The following is a 20,733-nucleotide window of genomic DNA, read 5'->3' on the forward strand; positions in this document are numbered from 1 at the left end:
TAATAATAAGCTAATAAACAAAACTATTTTTGTTTTGTAAACGTGACTAATGTGACTGCGTTTCTGCTTTTGTTTAAAACCTGAATCGTGCGGTTAAAAGTTTATTCTTCAGTTTAACTTTTTCTCACATTTATCATGAGGCAGGCGAAGATGTGGTTCAGCTGCCACAATAACGCTTAAGCACACTTTACGGTAATAAACATACAGGGTGTTTCCTGTAACAGGAGCAATAAATTAAACTGTAGGCTGTACGCCTCAAACTGACCAACATATTTTGTTCAGCAACTTTTAAAAATAACTCATGTTTTGATTTTTATTATACTTAAAGTTTATTCTAAGACGCAATGTATTGCAAATTTTGTCATGTTTAAAGCGTGACAACTGTGACAAGCAACGTCAAACACACTGATGTCAGCGTACATTGAAGGCAATATTTATTTTGTATGAAAAGGAGGAAGTCTAAAGGATTCATATTTTTTAAAAGTTGCTGAACAAATGTTGGTCAGTTTGAGGAGTACAGCCTTTAATTTAATTTATTGCTCCTGTTACACGAAGCACCCTGTATATACATACAAAAAAAAAATATACATATTTACGACCGAAACTGTAATACAAAGTATGCTTTGCTGCAAGGTTTACGATAAACTATGTTTGCCATACACAGAGCACTGAACTTGTAATTGTACCTATTATCACAAATCATGGGGTAAAGTCCCAAAATATTTGTCATTTCCCTACGCGTTAGGCGTCTTAGTTAAAACACGAACGATATAAAATAATAAAAATATATGAACATGTATTAAAGCTCAGTCGCCTAAAGTTAAGAAGTAAGAAAATAATTTATCAATTATCATAGCACGATATTTCTGCAATGTCAAATATATTGTATTATTCGTCAATATTTCAACAAGGTCGCGATAATTGTATGTACTAAAACTGTTGAAAGTTATAAGAACTAACAAATTTAGATCTTTTTACAAGTAATTAAAGTCCATTTTTGGTCCGTCATTTTAATGGACATCATCTACCATTCGTTTAGACAAAGTTACCTATACGATCACAAAAATTGTTATCTCGCGTACCACTGCAACATATACATAGTCATTCATATCAATATATACACTATGTACAATAGTAGTAGTAGTAAAACTATATTTATAGCAGCTCTTACACCATTCTGAGTTTACGTACATATACGGAAAGATTTTTTGTGGATTATTCGCTCAATTTGAAAAGAAAAGATGTTTATTGTCTACTAGGGTGACTGCTATAGTTATTGGCCCCCTCCATAGTAATTAGCCACTTAACAAACCAGAAAGAAACAAGCCAATTACTATGTGGTCAATAACTATACCATTGAAAAGGATGGTTTAGTTGATGACTTATACATAAACTGTTAACATTGATTCTGATTCATTTAACTATGTAGTGTATGTACAAGATTGGCAACATTATAATATTTAATTAATCCATTTGAAAGGGGAGGTTGGCGGCAACTCTCGGCTTTTTCTTTCTTTGTGGTCGCTTGGACGAGTCATCTTGCTGCCTGAACGTCTGCATAAACGAAAATATAATAATATATTATGTATAACATTCGAAGACCTATTCATTTTTGCCTGTGCCATCGTAATTTAATAAAAAAATGTATAGTTTGATAGGTTATACAGGGTGGCCCATTTAGATCGGTCAGTATGGGAAAGTCTGAAACTATAAGACATACGAAGATCTGCTCTTAGGAACCATGTCATCGATTTTAATAACAAGAAAAACTGCATTCTTACATTAAAAAAAAAACCTGTACTCAGCTCAGGAATCGAACCAGGACGTTTTGAAAAATAAAACTAAAACTATTTCTATTTAGATATCGATTGTGTAAGTCTTAAGCAGTAAAATTTACTATGAAACATTATGTCTAAAATGAATAAAATGCATTGTTTTCATATTCTTTAATTTATTTTAGTAAGTGTTCGAAATGACCACCGCCTTATTTTTATTATTTTGAGTACAGGTTTTTTAAATATATGAATGCAGTTTTTCTTGTTATTAAAATCGATGACATGGTTCTTAAGAACAGATCTTCGTATGTCTTATACAGTGAAACCTGGTTAAGTGGGACCTGGATAAGTGAGAAACCTCTATAGCTGGGACTCATGGTGCGGTCCCGACACTTTAGCACTGAATTACCTCTGTTAGTGAGAAAAAACGAACCTCTATAACTGGGATTAGCTGTTGTGATTTTATAGTCACATTTACCTCTATAAGTGAGACAGAGAGTGTATTTTACCTCTATTACTGAGACTATATTTTGACCTCTATATCTGAGATAACGTCAATCTATGACCTCTCAAACTTGGACTTTATTGATCAATTTCCGTATTCTTACTAACTCTTAGTCTATGCACAAATTCCGCATTTGCTTAATTGTGTCTAATCTAAACGACTTCAAATTTCATTTAGTTACTTTATGTAGTTAAAACTATCGAAACGAAAGCTTTGATAAGTAACACGAATAAACAGATTTTCATTTAATACATTTCTAAGACGCAATGAAGTCCGTATCAAATTTAATTGAAAAAATCTATCCTTTGGAGAATCATTCAAAATAAATTTAAAGAAATATTTAAACAGACTTAAAAAATATTTAGGGACAAGGATTATTTTACCTTATTTATTTTTAAAGATAATTACAAAATACCTTATTAACCACCTCTATAACTGAAATATATCCTCTATTCTCACCTCTATTAATGGGACCCTCTGTAAATGAGACAGACATTTATTTGTACCTGGCTAACTGAGAGCCTGGGTAAGTGAAATACCTCTTTAAGTGAGACAAATCTGCTCGTCCCTTGAAGTCTCACTTATCCAGGTTTCACTGTAGTTTCAGACTTTCCCATACTGACCGATCTAAATGGGCCAACCTGTATAGAAACGCAAAGTTTACTCCGTTGGGTAAATAGAGAAACAGTGAAGAATAATTACCGAATGTGAGGATGAGTGTCCCTGCACAGGCACGGGCTGCGGCGCCGGTAAGCCCTCGGCGCCGCGCCGTTGCGGCCCGGGTGGGTTGTGCACTCGCCTGTACAATATTAAGCATGTTTGTATATTTTCTCAAAAATGGACGGCAAAGTCGACGTTGCCGGTTAAAAAATAGGTCGCGAAGTGCGTAGTTTATGGTCATTCAAAAAATTAAAAAGTTAAAAACATTGCAGTCTCGATTTCGGGACTGCAATGTCGCATACAAATTCCATTATTTAACGAGTTCCAAACTTTTTAAAACTTTAAATGGCCATATCAAATGAAGGCATAGGTCCCTTAAACAGCCAAACAGATGATCAGCACTTATTATTATAAAGCCTATAACAGACTATCGCACCGCACCGCGACCTTGGAGCGTCGCACCCATAAGTGAGAGCAAGAAACAGATATCTCTTTCTCCCTCTCACTTATGGGTGAAACAGATATCTCTTTCTCGCTCTCACTTATGGGTGCGACGCTCCAAGGTCGCGGTGCGGTGCGATAGTCTGTTACAGGCTTAATGGTGGTACCGCGACTATTTAGGTGTCTCAAATAGGTTGGCGTATTTTCAGCAGAAAAATACACTTCTTTTTTTTTTAAAGGCGGCAAGCAAATTTTTTTAATGCTTGTATTTATTTCTGTGAAAATTAGAACGTTGCTTCTGTAAGTTCTGTAAAATATTTCTATTTCTTGCACCATTTTTGAGAAAAGCACTATATATGACTCGGCTGGAAGGCTACTTGCTGGCTTCGGATTCAATTAAACGGACTCCCAAGGTCGTCCGTTTAAAACGAATCCTCAGCCTGCAAGTAGCTACTTCCGAACCTCGACAATAATGTACTATTTCTCAAAAATGGACGGCAAAGTCGACGTTGCCGGTTAAAAAATAGGTCGCGAAGTGCGTAGTTTATGGTCATTCAAAAAATTAAAAAGTTAAAAACATTGCAGTCTTGATTTCGGGACTGCAATGTTGCATACAAATTCCATTATTTAACGAGTTCCAAACTTTTTAAAACTTTAAATGGCCATATCAAATGAAGGCATAGGTCCCTTAAACAGCCAAACAGATGATTGTCAGCATTTATTATTATAAAGCCTGTAACAGACTATCGCACCGCACCGCGACCTTGGAGCGTCGCACTCATAAGTGAGAGCGAGAAACAGATATCTCTTTCTCGCTCTTACTTATGGGTGCGACGCTCCAAGGTCGCGGTGCGGTGCGATAGTCTGTTACAGGCTTAATGTTGGTACCGCGACTAATTTAGGTGTCTCAAATAGGTTGGCGTATTTTCAGCAGAATAATACACTTCTTTTTTTTTTAAGGCGGCAAGCAAATCTTTTTAATGGTACTACTTTTTTATTTGAAAATTAGAACGTTGCTTCCGTAAAATATTTCTATTTCTTGCACCATTTTTGAGAAAAGCACTATATATGACTCGGTTGGAAGGCTACTTGCTGGCTTCGGATTCAATTAAACGGACTCCCAAGGTCGTCCGTTTAAAACGAATCCTCAGCCAGCAAGTAGCTACTTCCGAACCTCGACAATAATGTACTATTATAATATACATAGGATCACTAGTCTGTCTTAAGTCAAGTTTGGACAGTAATACAAATACTTAATGCACAAGAATATATGGGGCATTATCTATGAAAAGGGACCTTATTGTCGATGGCGCTTACGCCGCACAGCATCGCGCGGCATTGTATTTATATCGGAGCATCGTTAATAATGGCGTAAGCGCCATCGACAATAAGGTCCCTTTTTATAGATAACATATTCAAAGTTTTCTAAGGAGTCAAAAAAACGTCACTGACACGCCAAGGCCCCGGCGGGCGCAATTATAGGTGTTTGGCGTTCAAAAGGTTAAAGAATTCATCTTAGTATATTTCAATAACTGGCCAGCCTTTAATAACTAGACACCTTATACTAAACTAAAATGAATTGTGTTTATATGTGAATAGAATTCATTTTTAGTTTAGGGTGGCCAGTTACCAACAGGTGGCCAGTTACTGGCGAATTACCCTATTGTTAATTCATAAGATAAGTTCCTGATAAAACTAGATTGATTTTAAGTGTATGTTAATTACAAGTAGTTTACAGCACGGGTACTTCAGATTACTGGAGAAGTGAGTGACTTGATCAAACAACTGCTTTAGGTCTGGGTCATAAAGTTGAAAATGTGCATTTTAATAACTGCTCTGACGTAATGGAATAATCATAGATAAATGGTCATGTCATCATAACAACTTGTTTAACAACAAACGGTCGAATATTTGTTTCATTAGTATTAGTTTCCCATTCAAAATCAGTGGATATTTAAAGGGGCCCACGGATTACCAGTTCGCCGGTCGATATTAGCCTGTCAGTTGTTAGGAACTGTCACTTTTAGAGTTTAACTGACAGGCTGATATCGTCCGGCGAACTGGTAATCTGTGGGCCCCTTTACGCATTCACCAAAAAAACTGTCGAGTTTGTTAAAAAAATACAACTGTTGAGTTAAAAAAAAAACTGGGCGCCTTAGTCTCAGGTAGTCTTGCCAAATGTGTTCTTATTCCATGTTTCGAAAATGTCGCCGCTATACTTACTCAACCTCGTATCTGCAACACTCATTTGATGACAAAAACACCCGTATTCCGAATGAAAGAAAATCGACATTTCCATCAAATGATTGTTGCAGATATGAGGTTGAGTAATTATAGCGACGATGTAAATCATCCATTCTCACCAGCAGGCAAATACCTATATGGCTACAGCTATTTCTTGATCTAACAATTTTGTCTGAATATAAGGATAACTTACCGTTGGCTGGTCTGTACTTGCAGCGGTACAAATGGGTTGGGTTTCTCGGTGTTGTTGGGGACATTATGCGTGGGCGCGGACTGCACTTGGTTCTGTGGTGGATTCTGGAATAAACAATAAATTTCCCTCACATAATAATAGACATATGTTATTAAATTGTACAACGGGACTTAATCGCGTATCGTGGTCTTCTCCGAGACCACGGGGACAACGCCGTCCTCGAAATGTCGGAGGTAAATCTTAAAATAGTAGTTTATGCAACAGTGATATAATAAGGGTTCTTAAAATTCAAGGGTCGAAGTTACAAAACGAGACGTAGTCGAGTTTTGTAAAAAAAGACCCGAGAATTTTAAGAACCAATTATGAGCTGTTGCATACATTACTTTTTCTATGACAGCTGCAGCAAAAAAAAAAAAAAAAAAAGTTATTATTAAAAAAAAAGAGTTATTATTTAAAAAAAAAGAGTTATTATTTAAAAAAAATTGAGTTATTATTTAAAAAAAAAAGAGTTATTATTTAAAAAAAAAAAAAAGAGTTATTATTGTAAATGAAAACATACCTCTTTCAATCAAGATGATCGGAACTTGTATCTTAAAAAAAAAAAGCAGTTGTATTATACTCATAAGATGACTGCTAGCAGTCATCTTATGAGCCTATAGACAAAGCATTCAAATGACATTGCTTTAGATATCACTGTCAGTCATTTAATTGACACATTTAAGTGCTGGAGTAGAAAAACGCAATTAAGTCCCGTTGTACAATTTAATAATGTGTAAGAATCGTGAAAGTTTAAATCAGTGTAATAGACATATGTATTGTGTAATACAGATAAGCGCCGTTTTTGTTTACAAGATCTTTTGTATACGAAAATACTATAGTATTACTTGATTTTTTTTAATAATTGATGTTGAATTGTTTCTCATAAGTCATAAACCACCACCACTGTATAACGTTAGAAAGTAGTTTTTCTACATTTGGGCTATATTTGAGAGGTGCCTCAAAAATCTAAAGAAAAACATTATTTGAGCCACTCCATCATAGATTAACAAAAATAATCCGTCACTCGCTACCCTTTCCCTATAGAGCAATCTAAGGTGAGCAATTTTTTTTAAATATATATATTTATTTATTGGTTCACCAACAATAGTTTACACTATATAAAGTACAACAACAAACGTTTTGAGTAATTATGCTAAGCGTAACAATTACTTATAGGTAAACACCACTTGCATTGACTAAGGTACTAAAATTACATATACTTAACATACCGTTTACAATAATAATGCAGGCATTAAACTAATAAAGGGGGCAGACATTATTACATTGAGTGGATATCACTAACTTATACTATTATTTTTGCTAAGCAGGCCCGAACAGATTTTTTAAAGTGATACGCAGAGTCAAAGTGTATATCCATTATATGGCTACAGCTATTTACTACCTTGCATAATCTAGGGACAGGTGAGTTGCTGCCGTGGACCGTCCTACGGAGCAGGGGGCACAGGGGTGTTATCGGGTTTCGAGGTATTCTCTTTGGAGCATACCTCGAAACCCGATAACACCCCTGTGCCGATAATTATTAGTTTTTAACCCCATCACGTTGCGTGTACCTAATGCGATCGAGCACTGACCTTGTTCCAACTGGGCGCCAACGCCACTCCATCGACGCTGGGCAGATGTTGCGGGAACTGCGGATGTGGATGCTGATTCTGCGGATGCTGCTGCGGATGTGGATGCTGATTCTGCGGGTGCTGCTGCGGATGTGGATGCTGATTCTGCGGATGCGGCTGGTTCTGCGGGTGCTGTCGCATAGCGTTGTGGTTGCGTTGGAAGTGCGCGTTGTTGAACGCGGGAAACGGGACCTGGTTCGGCCCCGGCCCTTGGAAGGGTTGCCCGAACGTCGGATACGGAGGCACTGGTGGTTGGTTCTGCATAAATAATAATGTTGACAATTCGAATCCTCACTGTAACCTAATAAAAAAAAGTTTGTTATAATTGATTGAGATTGTATTTAACTTCAGGTAAGGACAAAGTGGCAGTATAAATAGCGATTAAGGGCTCAATTAGACGATGCGAGTTTCATTACATTGCGGGTTTTGATCGGTCGGTTGAATTGGACGTAACCAACAGTCCGCAATGTAACTAAAATCGCATACGAGTTCGCGCGCCGTCTAAATCAGCCTTAAAAAGTAAATCAAGATAATTATGACGACGGTTGGTCCCAATTTTCCTTTTTATACAGTATTAAAAAGATTCAGAACTACAAACAGAGTGTGATATTAAGCTATGATAACGGTATCTGTCTTGAAAAGTTATAATCACGTTGAGAATAATATAATTAATAAGTGTTGAATAATTGTGAAAAGTTATAACTAAGCAAACGCGATTCTATGTAAATAAAATGCTTCTTTAATTCTATGCTTGTAAAAAATGTGATTTCTAATCCATGCATATACTATTTTTTCCGTTTTATATGTTGCCATGCAAATTTAAAAACTGTTTATTTTATTTTATATTCATTTTAATTATGATAATGAAACTGATGAGTTGATTTCAATACACTCGTGTACCTGAAATCGTCAGATTCATTTGAAAATACGTCTTACAAAACTTCCAAGCAGTTTAACGAAGCGAAACACCTGTAAATTTGTATTTTTAATTACAATAGTTGTAGAACATTTTTATTTTATTTATATGAGCCTGGAGTGTCCCACTGCTGAGCTTTTCCTTTTCCAGTCTTTCCACGAATCCCGACCTTGAACTGTCTCCCACCAGTTCCTATCAAAGGCGTCAAGGTCATCTAGCCATTGTCGTTGAGGTTTGCCGCGACCCCGGGTTTGATGCGGGACCCAATTGGTTGTTATTAGCCCACAAATCATCCGGCATACGGATTTCTTTAGAACATTACACGAGCTATTTTTAATTGTAGTCGTAACAACTTTTTAAGACTCATCGCTGTTAAACAACAGACAGAAGGTGCAGTATAAGGGACCGTTTTGTGTCCATACTGACTTAACATGGCTGGTTGTTGGAATCTACTTTGAAGCTTCAGAAAACCGTTTCTTTAGTATTATTACATACTAACAGCAACCGTATGCCTTTGCAACAAGGTTTACTAATAGTCACTAAACAGTGTGAAAGATGGTATATTACCTTAAAAGACCTGTTAGTCCACTCCTGATACACTTGGGGTGGGGGCGCCCTGTTGTATGTGCCGTTCTGCTCTTTGCGCCAGTTTTGAGTCTGAGGCTGCTGTTGTTGAGACCTATATTGAGAGAAATTCAAATGCTGTCACAGAATAAATAATAGTACTAAGTACAGAAGACTCACGCTTAGAGAAACGCGTCTGTTTCGATCAGTACAGATATGGCCGCTAGGTGGCGACAGCGCCACGCGCGGCTTATGGCTTTCCCCAAAATTGGGGCCGAACGGATGTACTTTTAGCTACCTGTAGCAAAGCGACGAAATCGCGGAGTGAGACACGCCTGATGCCGTTAATAAGCATAAGGCAGAGGGAATATATTTCTCACATGATTTTGAACTTTGTTTTAAAGTGATAGGGTTCAATTTTGTATAATTTCTGACATCATTATGCCTTAGGGACGTCTGCCCAATCTAAAATACCGTTGATAATCGCTTTTCCTTATCCGTCATGTTAATAGTTGTATTTGTTAGAAAGAGACAACATTTAAAGTTTTATGAATAGTGTTAATTTTTGTCAAAGCCGTATTCTTACCTGGTAAATAATTTCCAAAATTCGCTAGTTTGGCTGCATGCAATAATGAATACTAGTATTGCATTATATGTTTATACGATAAACACTATACGACATATATGTACTTAAATAGACAGTGTAGGCAGAATAGTACAAAATACAAGGAATATTTTACCTGTTTGGTTGCTGTTGTTGTTGTTGGTTGTCGTTTTTCGATCGCCAACTCTGATTTTGATCTCGTGCGTTCTAAAATAATAATGTTTATATGTAAACTTTATGAAACCTTGGTCTAATAAAAATTGTATTCAACGGATGCTACATTATGAACAGTAGTTGTGTATAACATATATATATACCTGTAGATATAGATAACTGAAATAAATACTAACAAATAACTATGTTTTTAAAAATTAAAACGATTCTATAAAGAATCCTTACATATACTTAAGTAATTTAAGAACAATGTGTTTCTTTTGCATATACTACATGTTTACACTTACTGCAACTAACATCGGAATGCGGTTTTTTGTCACGCGACCCATGTGTACGGGTAACATTTAACTTAACTAATAAGTATAAATGATGTTGTTTAATGATTGTTTACATATTGAAAACAGAGGATGGCGAATCCTGTTTCCACCGTGATACAGTTTAATACTAGTACGGGGAACAGATGTAGCTTACTTCATTCATAAAACGTTACAAATAAATATATTATTTTTATAGTCATATTACCTAAACAGTGCAGTTGACCGACCAATTGTGTACCTTATTCTAACGACTTAGGGACTGGGATTGGTCACTTAACTGTGCCGTGCCTACATGGTAACTATGACATTATTTCTTGTACTTAATGACTAAGGTTACTAATCCAAACTATAATTATAGTTCTGAATATAAATGTAAGCAACTATGTGTCCTTTATTATTGAATAAAGATATTTGTATTTGTATTGTATTTGTATAACAATGAGAGGCTTAGCGCCACTTGCACCATTCCACTAACCCTGGGTTATCCGGTTAAACCTGGAGTTACCATGATTACCAGTACAATTTAACACTGGGTTAACGGTTTAACCGCTTAGCCCCGGGTTAGTGGGATGGTGCAAGTGCCTTACTCATCTAAAAATACTAATATCACTAACCTTGGCAGATTTTTTATTAGAATCTGTTTCTCCTTGACTAATGTTAAGCAGACTCCTTAGAAGCTGTGTAGCATTGTCCTAAAAAGCACATTTAAATTAAATTGCTTACTTATTTTGTACAATATTTAATAGTTAATATTATACTGATTAATTTGTCTATTACTGATGAATATTAACCTTTTGGACGCCAATGACCGATATATAAGCACCGCAGGTCCAACGCCAGACGGATTAATCAGTCATGACACAGAGCAACATAGACCTAGGTGCATATGCATAAAGTCCAATTTCAGTTTTGACACTTGGGTGACGTGGCGTCTGAGTGACAGCTTTTGTGTTTGACACGGTGTCGAAAAGGTTAAATTAATGTAAAATTATAATCAAGTGGACTTACTTGTGAATTATCTGTGGAAGCACTTGCGGTATTGTTTCGGGTTTCACTTACTGGAGTCTTTTGATCTCTTGTGGGACTGTAAAATAAAGCATGATTAGCCTATAGTCGGCGCAACGTAAGAACCAATATTTATTTGACAGTTATTAACGGACTTATAGGTTAACTGAGCAACTTTTACTAAGGGACCAACCACGAAATCGCAAAAAAAATTGACTCTCCCATACATTTTGGCTGGCTGATGTTGATATCTTGTATGGGAGTGTCAATTTTCTTATCGCAATTTCGAAGTTGGTCCCATAGTAAAAGTGGCTCAGTATGACCTATACAACGAGTACCCCACCCCACTTTCAGTGGTTGATGTAAGTACCACGTTGAATATGAAGCTAGTCTGGCAAAAAAGAGTAGAAATTAAAAAGTGGCAATACTACATGTCGTCCCTTTCAAATCAATCTAAGAAAAAAGGGACGACACTACAGTATTGCCACTTTTTAATTTCTAATCTTTTTTGTCATATCTTTCTAGATCGTATCTTTTTAGATATTTTAATCACATATGGAATATTTCTGGAATAAATTAATTTCATTCATTCATTCAATTATTGACCGAGCGTTAGCGAATATCTCAGCTTCAGCTTGGGCAAAAATGCCATCAGTAACTGCCAATTGAATTTAAACCTTAAGATTTGGCGGTACAGTCTTCGCCGCAGATCCCACCGGCGAACGTGACTCAGTAAATAAGTTCATACCTTTTTGAAGTGAAAACTTCTTTAGCGGCGCTGTGCATTTTTTGAGGTGGGGAAAAAATGTTAAACTCGCGACAGGTCACGTGACCGACAGATTCGACAGATTGAAAATTCGTAAGACGGACACGTGACCTGATCGACTGTTACAATGTCATTGAGTTTTCACTTCTGCCGGCACTCCCGGAGTGCAACCCGTTGTTTTTTTTTCTTTTACGTGGAGCAATGCATTTAGGCATTCCGCCTAGCCGGGGAACTAGGACGGATATATATAACTGTACGGTACTGTAATATATATAACGGATATATAACTGTAAATATAAGTACAAGTATAAGTAGCGTAGTATAAGTAGTCTATTGTGTGCCCTTACAGGGTGTCATGAACTGGCCTCTTAAATTGTAACACCTTATTATGTACATGACAATGCAATATTGAACAAATGACATATCAAAATGACATATGTCGGACTCGTGGCCAAGGGGCCAAATACCGCCTAAACCCTCCACGGTATGCCCGTCTCGCAGCAATGGTTCATACCCATAGACTAGGAATCCTCTAGACTGAGTTTAGAGCAATTATTTCATGAAACCGATGCTGCCAAAAATACGGGGGTGCGGGGGGACGAGGTGAGCGAATCCCGTGCCGTGATTGGTCCGTTCAAAGACACGGACCAATCACGGCACGGGATTGACTCGAAGATGGAGTAAAACTACCGTATGAGTGGCAGAGGGGGTAGCGTTACTATGCTCAGTCTAGAGGACACAGACAATCCAACCTCTAGACATAGCATAGTCGCGCTACCCCCCTCTGCCACACATACGGTAGCGTTACTCCATCTTCGAGTCAATCCCGTGCCGTGATTGGTCCGAGTCTTTGAACGGACCAATCACGGCACGGGATTCGCTCACCTCGTCCCCCCGCACCCCCGTATTTTTGGCAGCAACGGTTTCATGAAAGAATTGGCCTAAGCTCAGTCTAGAGGTTGCATTGTCAGTGCTAGAGGATGTCTTGTCTGTGATCATACCTGTAGCTAGCGAACGCGGAGTTGTGTCCGTCATCTCTCCGCAGCAGATTGGGCGTTTTGTTAGTGCTCTGCGTCTCGTGCGCGCCGGCGACGGTCACTGTGTTCCTCAGTTTGCGCCCGTATGATATGTTCAACATGTTTGTTGGCAACATCCTGTGGAAGACATTATTTAAATAAACACAAGTATAAGTTTACAGCTCTAGGTACCTATGCCAAACAGTTATACTGTTAATACATAGTCATATACATAACTATCCCTAGGATCTTAGGTAGGTATTAAACTTAAGTCGTTCTTGATAAAGTCGCGTGGCGATTGTCCGAATTTTCTGCACTAGATGAATAAAAGTCTCTGATCGAGTTACACTATCGATAATAAGGAAGCTCTAAATACCTTACGTATTATCGTAAGCAACAGCCTATACTCGGCCTCGAATACATACAGAGAAAGATTTTCCAAAAATTCACGCAATATTTAGGAAAAGTAACCTTAACACTACAAGAGTAAAGCAAATAACTTACCTATAGAACCTATGCTCTTCAAACAGCTCTTCAGGCGAGGCACCCGGAAAAGGATCATCAAACATCACTTGATAAGTTGGTTCAGCGTTCAACTTGTCAGCCAACCGCACGGTGTTAGACTGTGGCGGCTGGTACACGGCGATGATGCTGACATTGGCTCAATAAGGACCCGGTTCCACAAAAAAAGAACCTTAAAGCTATAATACTAAAGCTCGAAATATCTTACCTATAGAACCTATGCTCTTCAAACAGCTCTTCAGGCGAGGCACCCGGGAAAGGATCATCAAACATCACTTGATAAGTCGGTTCAGCGTTCAACTTGTCAGCCAATCGCACGGTGTTAGACTGTGGCGGCTGGTACACGGCGGTGACGCTGCCTTCGGCTCAATAAGGACCCGGTTCCACAAAAAAAGAACCTTAAAGCTACAATAGTAAAACTCAAAATATCTTACCTATAGAACCTATGCTCTTCAAACAGCTCTTCAGGCGAGGCACCCGGGAAGGGATCGTCAAACATGACTTGGTAAGTCGGTTCAGCGTTCAACTTGTCAGCCAATCGCACGGTGTTAGACTGTGGCGGCTGGTACACGGCGGTGATGGTGCCCTTGTTTTATACGGACGCGGTTTCACAAAATGTAGGAAAAGCTACCTTAAAGCTACCACAGTAAAACTCGAAATAAATTACCTATAGAACCTATGCTCTTCAAACAGCTCTTCAGGCGAGGCACCCGGAAAAGGATCATCAAACATCACTTGATAAGTCGGTTCAGCATTCAACTTGTCAGCCAACCGCACGGTGTTAGACTATGGCGGCTGGTACACAGCGGTGACGCTGCCTTTGGCTCAATAAGGACCCGGTTCCACAAAAAAAGAACCTTAAAGCTACAATAGTAAAACTCGAAATATCTTACCTATAGAACCTATGCTCTTCAAACAGCTCTGAGGCACCCGGGAAAGGATCATCAAACATGACTTGGTAAGTCGGTTCAGCGTTCAACTTGTCAGCCAATCGCACAGGTGGCGGTTGGTATATAGCGATGATGCTGCCTTTGGCTCAAAAAGGACCCGGTTCCACAAAAAAAGAACCTTAAAGCTATAATAGTAAAGCTCAAAATATCTTACCTATAGAACCTATGCTCTTCAAATAGCTCTTCAGGCGAGGCACCCGGGGAAGGATCATCAAACATGACTTGGTAAGTCGGTTCAGCATTCAACTTGTCAGCCAACCGCACGGTGTTAGACTATGGCGGCTGGTACACAGCGGTGACGCTGCCTTTGGCTCAATAAGGACCCGGTTCCACAAAAAAAGAACCTTAAAGCTATAATAGTAAAGCTCAACATATCTTACCTATAGAACCTATGCTCTTCAAACAGCTCTTCAGGCGAGGCACCCGGGAAGGGATCGTCAAACATGACTTGGTAAGTCGGTTCAGCGTTCAACTTGTTAGCCAATCGCACAGGTGGCGGTTGGTATATAGCGATGATGCTGCCTTTGGCTCAAAAAGGACCCGGTTCCACAAAAAAAGAACCTTAAAGCTATAATAGTAAAGCTCAAAATATCTTACCTATAGAACCTATGCTCTTCAAACAGCTCTTCAGGCGAGGCACCCGGGGAAGGATCATCAAACATGACTTGGTAAGTCGGTTCAGCATTCAACTTGTCAGCCAACCGCACGGTGTTAGACTATGGCGGCTGGTACACAGCGGTGACGCTGCCTTTGGCTCAATAAGGACCCGGTTCCACAAAAAAAGAACCTTAAAGCTATAATAGTAAAGCTCAAAATATCTTACCTATAGAACCTATGCTCTTCAAACAGCTCTTCAGGCGAGGCACCCGGGAAGGGATCGTCAAACATGACTTGGTAAGTCGGTTCAGCGTTCAACTTGTCAGCCAATCGCACGGTGTTAGACTGTGGCGGTTGGTACACGGCGGTGATGGTGCCCTTGGCTCCGAACGGAGCCGTGATGCTGCGAGCCACGCAGACCACGCGGTCGTACATTTTGAAGTCCGCTTTAGGGTCAGGCTGGATGTTTCCTTCGTGGAGTTCCGGCTGTGAATATTGGGTTTGGTAAGATACAAATATTCTAGGTTAGTTTAAAAGTAAGTAATAAGTACATATATCGAAACATAATTTTCTATGGCTAGTTTTTTTAGAGGTTTGAGATGGGATACGTTAAACATCGAATTCTTTATTATTTTTTTGACATAACTAATCTCACATATGCGTCGGCCATTATATCACACAATATTTCTTTTCTGAGTACAATCTATAGGTACTTGGTCTTAAATTTTGACGCCAATGACGGATATATCCGCACCTTAGGGCCAACGCTGAAGACGAATTAATCCGTCGCTGACCACAGAGCATAAAGTTCAACATTAGTTTTCACAATTCGGTGACGTGGAGTCCGAGTGACAGCTTTTGTGTTTGACACGGCGTCGAAAAGTTTAATACCCGTTCCTAATTCATATAGGGTATATATTCATATTCATATTTGACTGTATTTAAAAGAAAATATTTTACACCATGCATGAAATAAAGCACCAAAAGATTAATTGAGAAACGTAGACAGCAGTTATTTTTAGTCACAATTTAAAACGCGTATAAAACTATAAAGAGTAGGTAATTTGATCGTGACGTCACATGCTAGTGTTTCATATAAATTCCATAGTAGCAAAATCGTTTTGACAGTTCGAAAAAAGAAACTGATTTATTTAGATTTCAACCCTCTCACCTTATACAGAAGGTTCCATTTGACATGAAGCGTGACCGTCTTGCCATTGCCCTTGATTTCTTGCAGCTGCTTGTCCAAAGAGTTGAAGAGCGCCTTCATTTCTTCTGGTTCGAGAGCGTCTGAGCCGCACTCGCGCCGCGCGGCACTCGAGTGGGGCTGGGCCTTCAGCCACGCTTGGACTTCTTGAGGCTTCTTTTCGCTAAAGAATTAATTCTTTTATCAGTTGCATAGCCACTATGCTAAATATTTTAAATAACTTATTATGAATATATGACTAAAGAAGAGACGCTTTCCACATATATTGTGCGACAGAGCTAGCAACAGACCGGTCGATGTACGACCATCGAAATCAATGTGGAAATCGTCTCTTCCTTAGTGTATAAACTGTATAAACACTAGTCATATATCACTACATAGTATAAAACAAAGTCGCTTCCCGCTGTCTGTTTGTCCCTATGTATGCTTAGATCTTTAAAACTACGCAACGGATTTTGATGCGGTTTTTTTAATAGAGTGATTCAAGAGGAAGGTTTATGTATAATTTGTTAACCCGTGCGAAGCTGTAGACTAAACGCGTAGTAAAAATGAACTGAATCTATCTATTTACAAATACTTGTAAGTGTAGGTAGGTATATAGTCTACAAATAAAACTTAATCACATTATTGTGAAGAAAGCTTTTTGACTGTTAAACATTGCAATTATCCTTTAGAGTTTAGATAAAAGACATAAAAATAGTGTATTCATGTGATATTATAAACACACAGCAACTTAATTCTATAATGCTCACCCCACTTCGTTGGGCCAGATGTCGCTCTCAAAGAAGATGTCATTATACATGGACTCGGCCAGCTTGTCAAACAGCTCGGGGAACTGTTGCTCATAGCTCTTGACCAGGTCGATGCAGCGCTGCGAGTACAGCCACACGTTGGAGACAGGGCAGCGACGAGTGTAGCCCGATACTTCTTGGTTCTACAATATTTTGAAATCGTTAGCACAGAATAAGTAATAGTATTATCATACAGAACGGCCACGCACCGCACCGCCCCGACTCGCATTACCTCGCCCCGCGACTGGACGCGACATGAATCTGGCGGACTTCTGGCGTGCTCTCAGTACTGCGACTTACGCACACATACACAATGCCGCGTGTACAGACGTGCCGTGCACACATATAAACGCAAATGTTTTTTGATGTATGGCGTGTCCGCCCTGTGTCGTTAGTTTGGCTGGGTTCGTGACAGTGAACAATATTTAATTTAACACATTCATTGCCACCCAGCTAAACAAGACATCCGCGCCAGGCCACAAAAATTTCGTCATATAAAGATGTAGTACATACCACGATCCCGACTATCGGGTCGTCCGGCCTGGGAACGAAATCAAAAAAACACCCGATAGTCGGGTTTTCGGCACTAAAAGAAAAAATATTACTTTCTCATTACACAGATGAATGCCTACCGGGATTCGAACCCAGTTTCTGAATTCGTGATTATAGTTGGTAGCGCGACTAGGCTACTAGGACTGTCTGGGACCGTTAGGGCGTACCCTTTTCTTCAAATTGCTGAAGTAGTACAAAAAGGAAAACTACCTATAAAATAATAATTGGTACTATAAAGATACCTATGTGTAAAGGTACCCACCATTGCTGTGTTCTAGAACGGGTTATTTAACTTTAGGTTAATTAGATAGGTATAATATATTTCTTATAATTACATTTTGTTAGCCTTACCTTCTTGTTGAACTTTAAATTAAGCCCGACGTTCACTTTGTTCTGTGTTTCGGTCGGCAGAGTATTTCTTTGACCAGACACCACCAGCACGGTCCCCGTTATTCTTGAGAGGAATTGAGGTGATATTCCTGCAAAGGGAATTACGGAATTAGTGATTTGTAAGAGTCTCTTCAATAGTTTAAGTCCGCTTTCACGTCGAGATGTTTTTATGCGGTTGGCAACTGTCAAAGGTTTGCATAGATGGCGCCATCATAGCTAGCCCCTTTTTCTATGAAATTTGGCTTTATCAGGGAATAAAAATAAAAAATTGACACAATTCTAGGGATTGACAGGGCAAGCTATGTTAATTACCCCCAGGTTAGTGATTCCTAACCTGGGGGTAATTACCCCCGTGGGGGTAAAACTGGTATTTTACGGGGGTAACAAGCTAACCTAATATAACAATACAACAAACGTACACGTTTTATTTTTTATTACCATTAAAACGGAGGGGTAAAATCAGGTTCCCTAGTTAGGCGTGACCGGACTGAAAAGGTTAGGAACCACTGTGCTAAATATTTCGACTGGCCAACCCCATTGTATAACCTATTACGTCATAACATAGTTGAAGTTATTGAGTGTTTTTTTACCACAGGAGGCGGCGGCGTGGTTGGCGCTGCGGTAGGGGCAGATGCTGGCGTGCGCGACGGGCGTCGGCTCCGTTTGCTCCGTCACTTGCACTTTGATGCGCCCGCTGCGGACTGCCTCTGAATCTACCACCTGCAACACACTTCCGCTTAAGCTTTGGATTCCTCCGAAAGCGGTGCTGTCATATAGCGGCCGCAAAAGACGGCCGTCTTTACGGTGACGACATGTGGAAAGTACCACGGCGTCATAACACACTGTCAGCCACCGAGGTCAAAGCGGCAAATTTGAAAAATGTAGGCGCGAAGGGATATCGTCCCATAGAAAATTTGAATTTCGCGTCTTTTCCTACTGACAAGATTTGCTTGATAATCTATAATTTACTTGGAGGATGAAATATCATCAGAAGAGGAAAATAATCGTAGTACGGAATCATTTATTCAAATCTCGTGTCATTTATTCAAAATGGCGTCACCGCTATCTAATAAACGTTCACGAAACTATCGACACCGTCATGACGGCCGTCACCTTACGTTACGTTGACAATCAACGTAACGTAACGCCGTCTAGGAAACCGCGCCATCTTGTTTACATAGACAACGTTCTAGTGACGTCATTCAACGCTACAACTACAACTCTATCTCTTTAAAAAAACCGCATCAAAATCCGTTGCGTAGTTTTAAAGATCTAAGCATACATAGGGACAGACAGACAGCGGGAAGCGACTTTGTTTTATACTATGTCGTGAAAAATCTTTTGCAAGTGGAAATTCTTCCATTTCCATACTTTTTATTAATTTCAAGACGCGTCCTATTCTGCAAGTAACTATAAAATTGCAAAATCAACTTTAGATTCTGTAACATAGATAAAAGATTAGTTGCTGGCGTTAGTCATGGCCCTGCGTGAAAAAGCGTCGAGCTGCAAAAGTCCATACCCATGGAACTTTGCCAGCTGAGTGTACGTTTGCTGACTTTTTGTATAACGTGCTAAACCACTATAAGTATCATGAATCTAGTATTTTAACTAGATCAGGCATGAGGGGCAGAGGGAAATGACCGAACGGGATAGTCTTATGTATCTTTCAGTAGGAGTAGCAGCGAAAGCGCTATTATTGTTTGTCCTTGTCACGGTCTCACAATTTTTTTATTATCCACCGTAAATTAGTATGGATTATGGTGGGCAACAAATAAATTCGACCAATCATAGTGTCGCATTGCCTATGTTTTGTCCCTCACGGAGGCACGCGTATCTTCTATAGGATCCTAACTTCTATGTTATACTGGATCAACCAAATCTTGTAAAGGCGGCAAATTTGAAAAATCGCGGGTTAGCAACACTGTGTTCGAATAATTCCAAAATTGCGTGTCATCTGTGTGTTATCTGTGGAATGTGGATCGTGAATGACAGCCATCATCTTATTGTTTACATTCTGAATCGTTTCTATTTCAAGAGAAATTTCTGCTGTCACCATTAAATACTAAGATTATGCATGACCTCAAACAAAGCTAAGGTGCCTACAAGGCTACAATGTACAATCATGCTCGTTGACGGTAAACATTACTAAAATTTAAGGTTATGATAATTCACTCTAACCATAGATGTACGAAGGGCGGAAAAATAAACACGTTTTGGTTCGATGTACATTGCTGCTTTTCTTAGCGCAATTCTGCTCTTTAAGTGTTACATGGTGTTACCCTACTTTAATTCGCAGTACATTGCTACTGACAAGATTTGCTTGACGCACTATAAGTATGCATGCTTACCGTGGCCATGCACCCGTAGTACTGCCCCTGCGTGAGCAGAAACACGTTGGAGCCTACCGGATAGGCCTCCTGTGGCGTCGAGAACTTGCCGGCCTCCTGTATGACATGTTCGGACACGTCCCGGACCACGGCTTGGTACGCGTAGCCGCACGCTACGGAACACCATTCCGGCTCGAATACCATTTGGGTGTTGTCTTGGATTAGGTATTTGTAGCCTGAGAATAAAAAACAGTAGAGGTTCAGTTTACACTCGTGCTGCCAAGCGCAGTCAGTAGAGTCAGACCAAGAAAAGTCTGCAGAGGATTTGATAGCCAGTGTTGGCCGAAAGTTAATGCAAATTGAAAATGCTGGCCATTAACCATTATAAATTGAATCGTAAACTATAATCGTCCGATACGGTTTAAGGTTCAATTTATAATGGTTAATGGCCAACATTTTCAATTCGTATTAACTTTCGGCCAACACTGTTGATAGCCCACGCAGTGCAAGTGTTATTTTAAACGTCAAACTTCTATGAAATTATGAC

General features: G+C 39.2%; 1 protein-coding gene across 1 annotated transcript in view; it reads right to left on the reverse strand.

Annotated features, from left to right (window-relative positions):
- Positions 1 to 1,370: 1,370 nt before the first annotated feature.
- Positions 1,371 to 20,733, reverse strand: part of LOC134650327 (5'-3' exoribonuclease 1) — a 42,242-nt gene continuing 22,879 nt past the window's right edge. Inside the window, exons 19-34 of the mRNA XM_063505288.1 lie at positions 20,208 to 20,422; positions 18,450 to 18,579; positions 17,821 to 17,948; positions 16,879 to 17,060; positions 16,091 to 16,289; positions 15,146 to 15,405; positions 12,836 to 12,988; positions 11,072 to 11,147; positions 10,678 to 10,755; positions 9,709 to 9,779; positions 9,555 to 9,587; positions 8,972 to 9,083; positions 7,450 to 7,746; positions 5,819 to 5,922; positions 2,983 to 3,079; positions 1,371 to 1,554 (exon numbers count right to left, since the gene is read on the reverse strand). Of these exons, the coding sequence (XP_063361358.1) occupies positions 1,465 to 1,554; positions 2,983 to 3,079; positions 5,819 to 5,922; positions 7,450 to 7,746; positions 8,972 to 9,083; positions 9,555 to 9,587; positions 9,709 to 9,779; positions 10,678 to 10,755; positions 11,072 to 11,147; positions 12,836 to 12,988; positions 15,146 to 15,405; positions 16,091 to 16,289; positions 16,879 to 17,060; positions 17,821 to 17,948; positions 18,450 to 18,579; positions 20,208 to 20,422 (2,225 nt within the window). The 3' untranslated portion in view covers positions 1,371 to 1,464. The remainder of the gene's footprint in view (positions 1,555 to 2,982; positions 3,080 to 5,818; positions 5,923 to 7,449; positions 7,747 to 8,971; positions 9,084 to 9,554; positions 9,588 to 9,708; positions 9,780 to 10,677; positions 10,756 to 11,071; positions 11,148 to 12,835; positions 12,989 to 15,145; positions 15,406 to 16,090; positions 16,290 to 16,878; positions 17,061 to 17,820; positions 17,949 to 18,449; positions 18,580 to 20,207; positions 20,423 to 20,733) is intronic.

Source organism: Cydia amplana, chromosome 8 (genome assembly GCF_948474715.1).
Source record: "Cydia amplana chromosome 8, ilCydAmpl1.1, whole genome shotgun sequence".
Lineage (NCBI taxonomy): Eukaryota > Metazoa > Arthropoda > Insecta > Lepidoptera > Tortricidae > Cydia > Cydia amplana.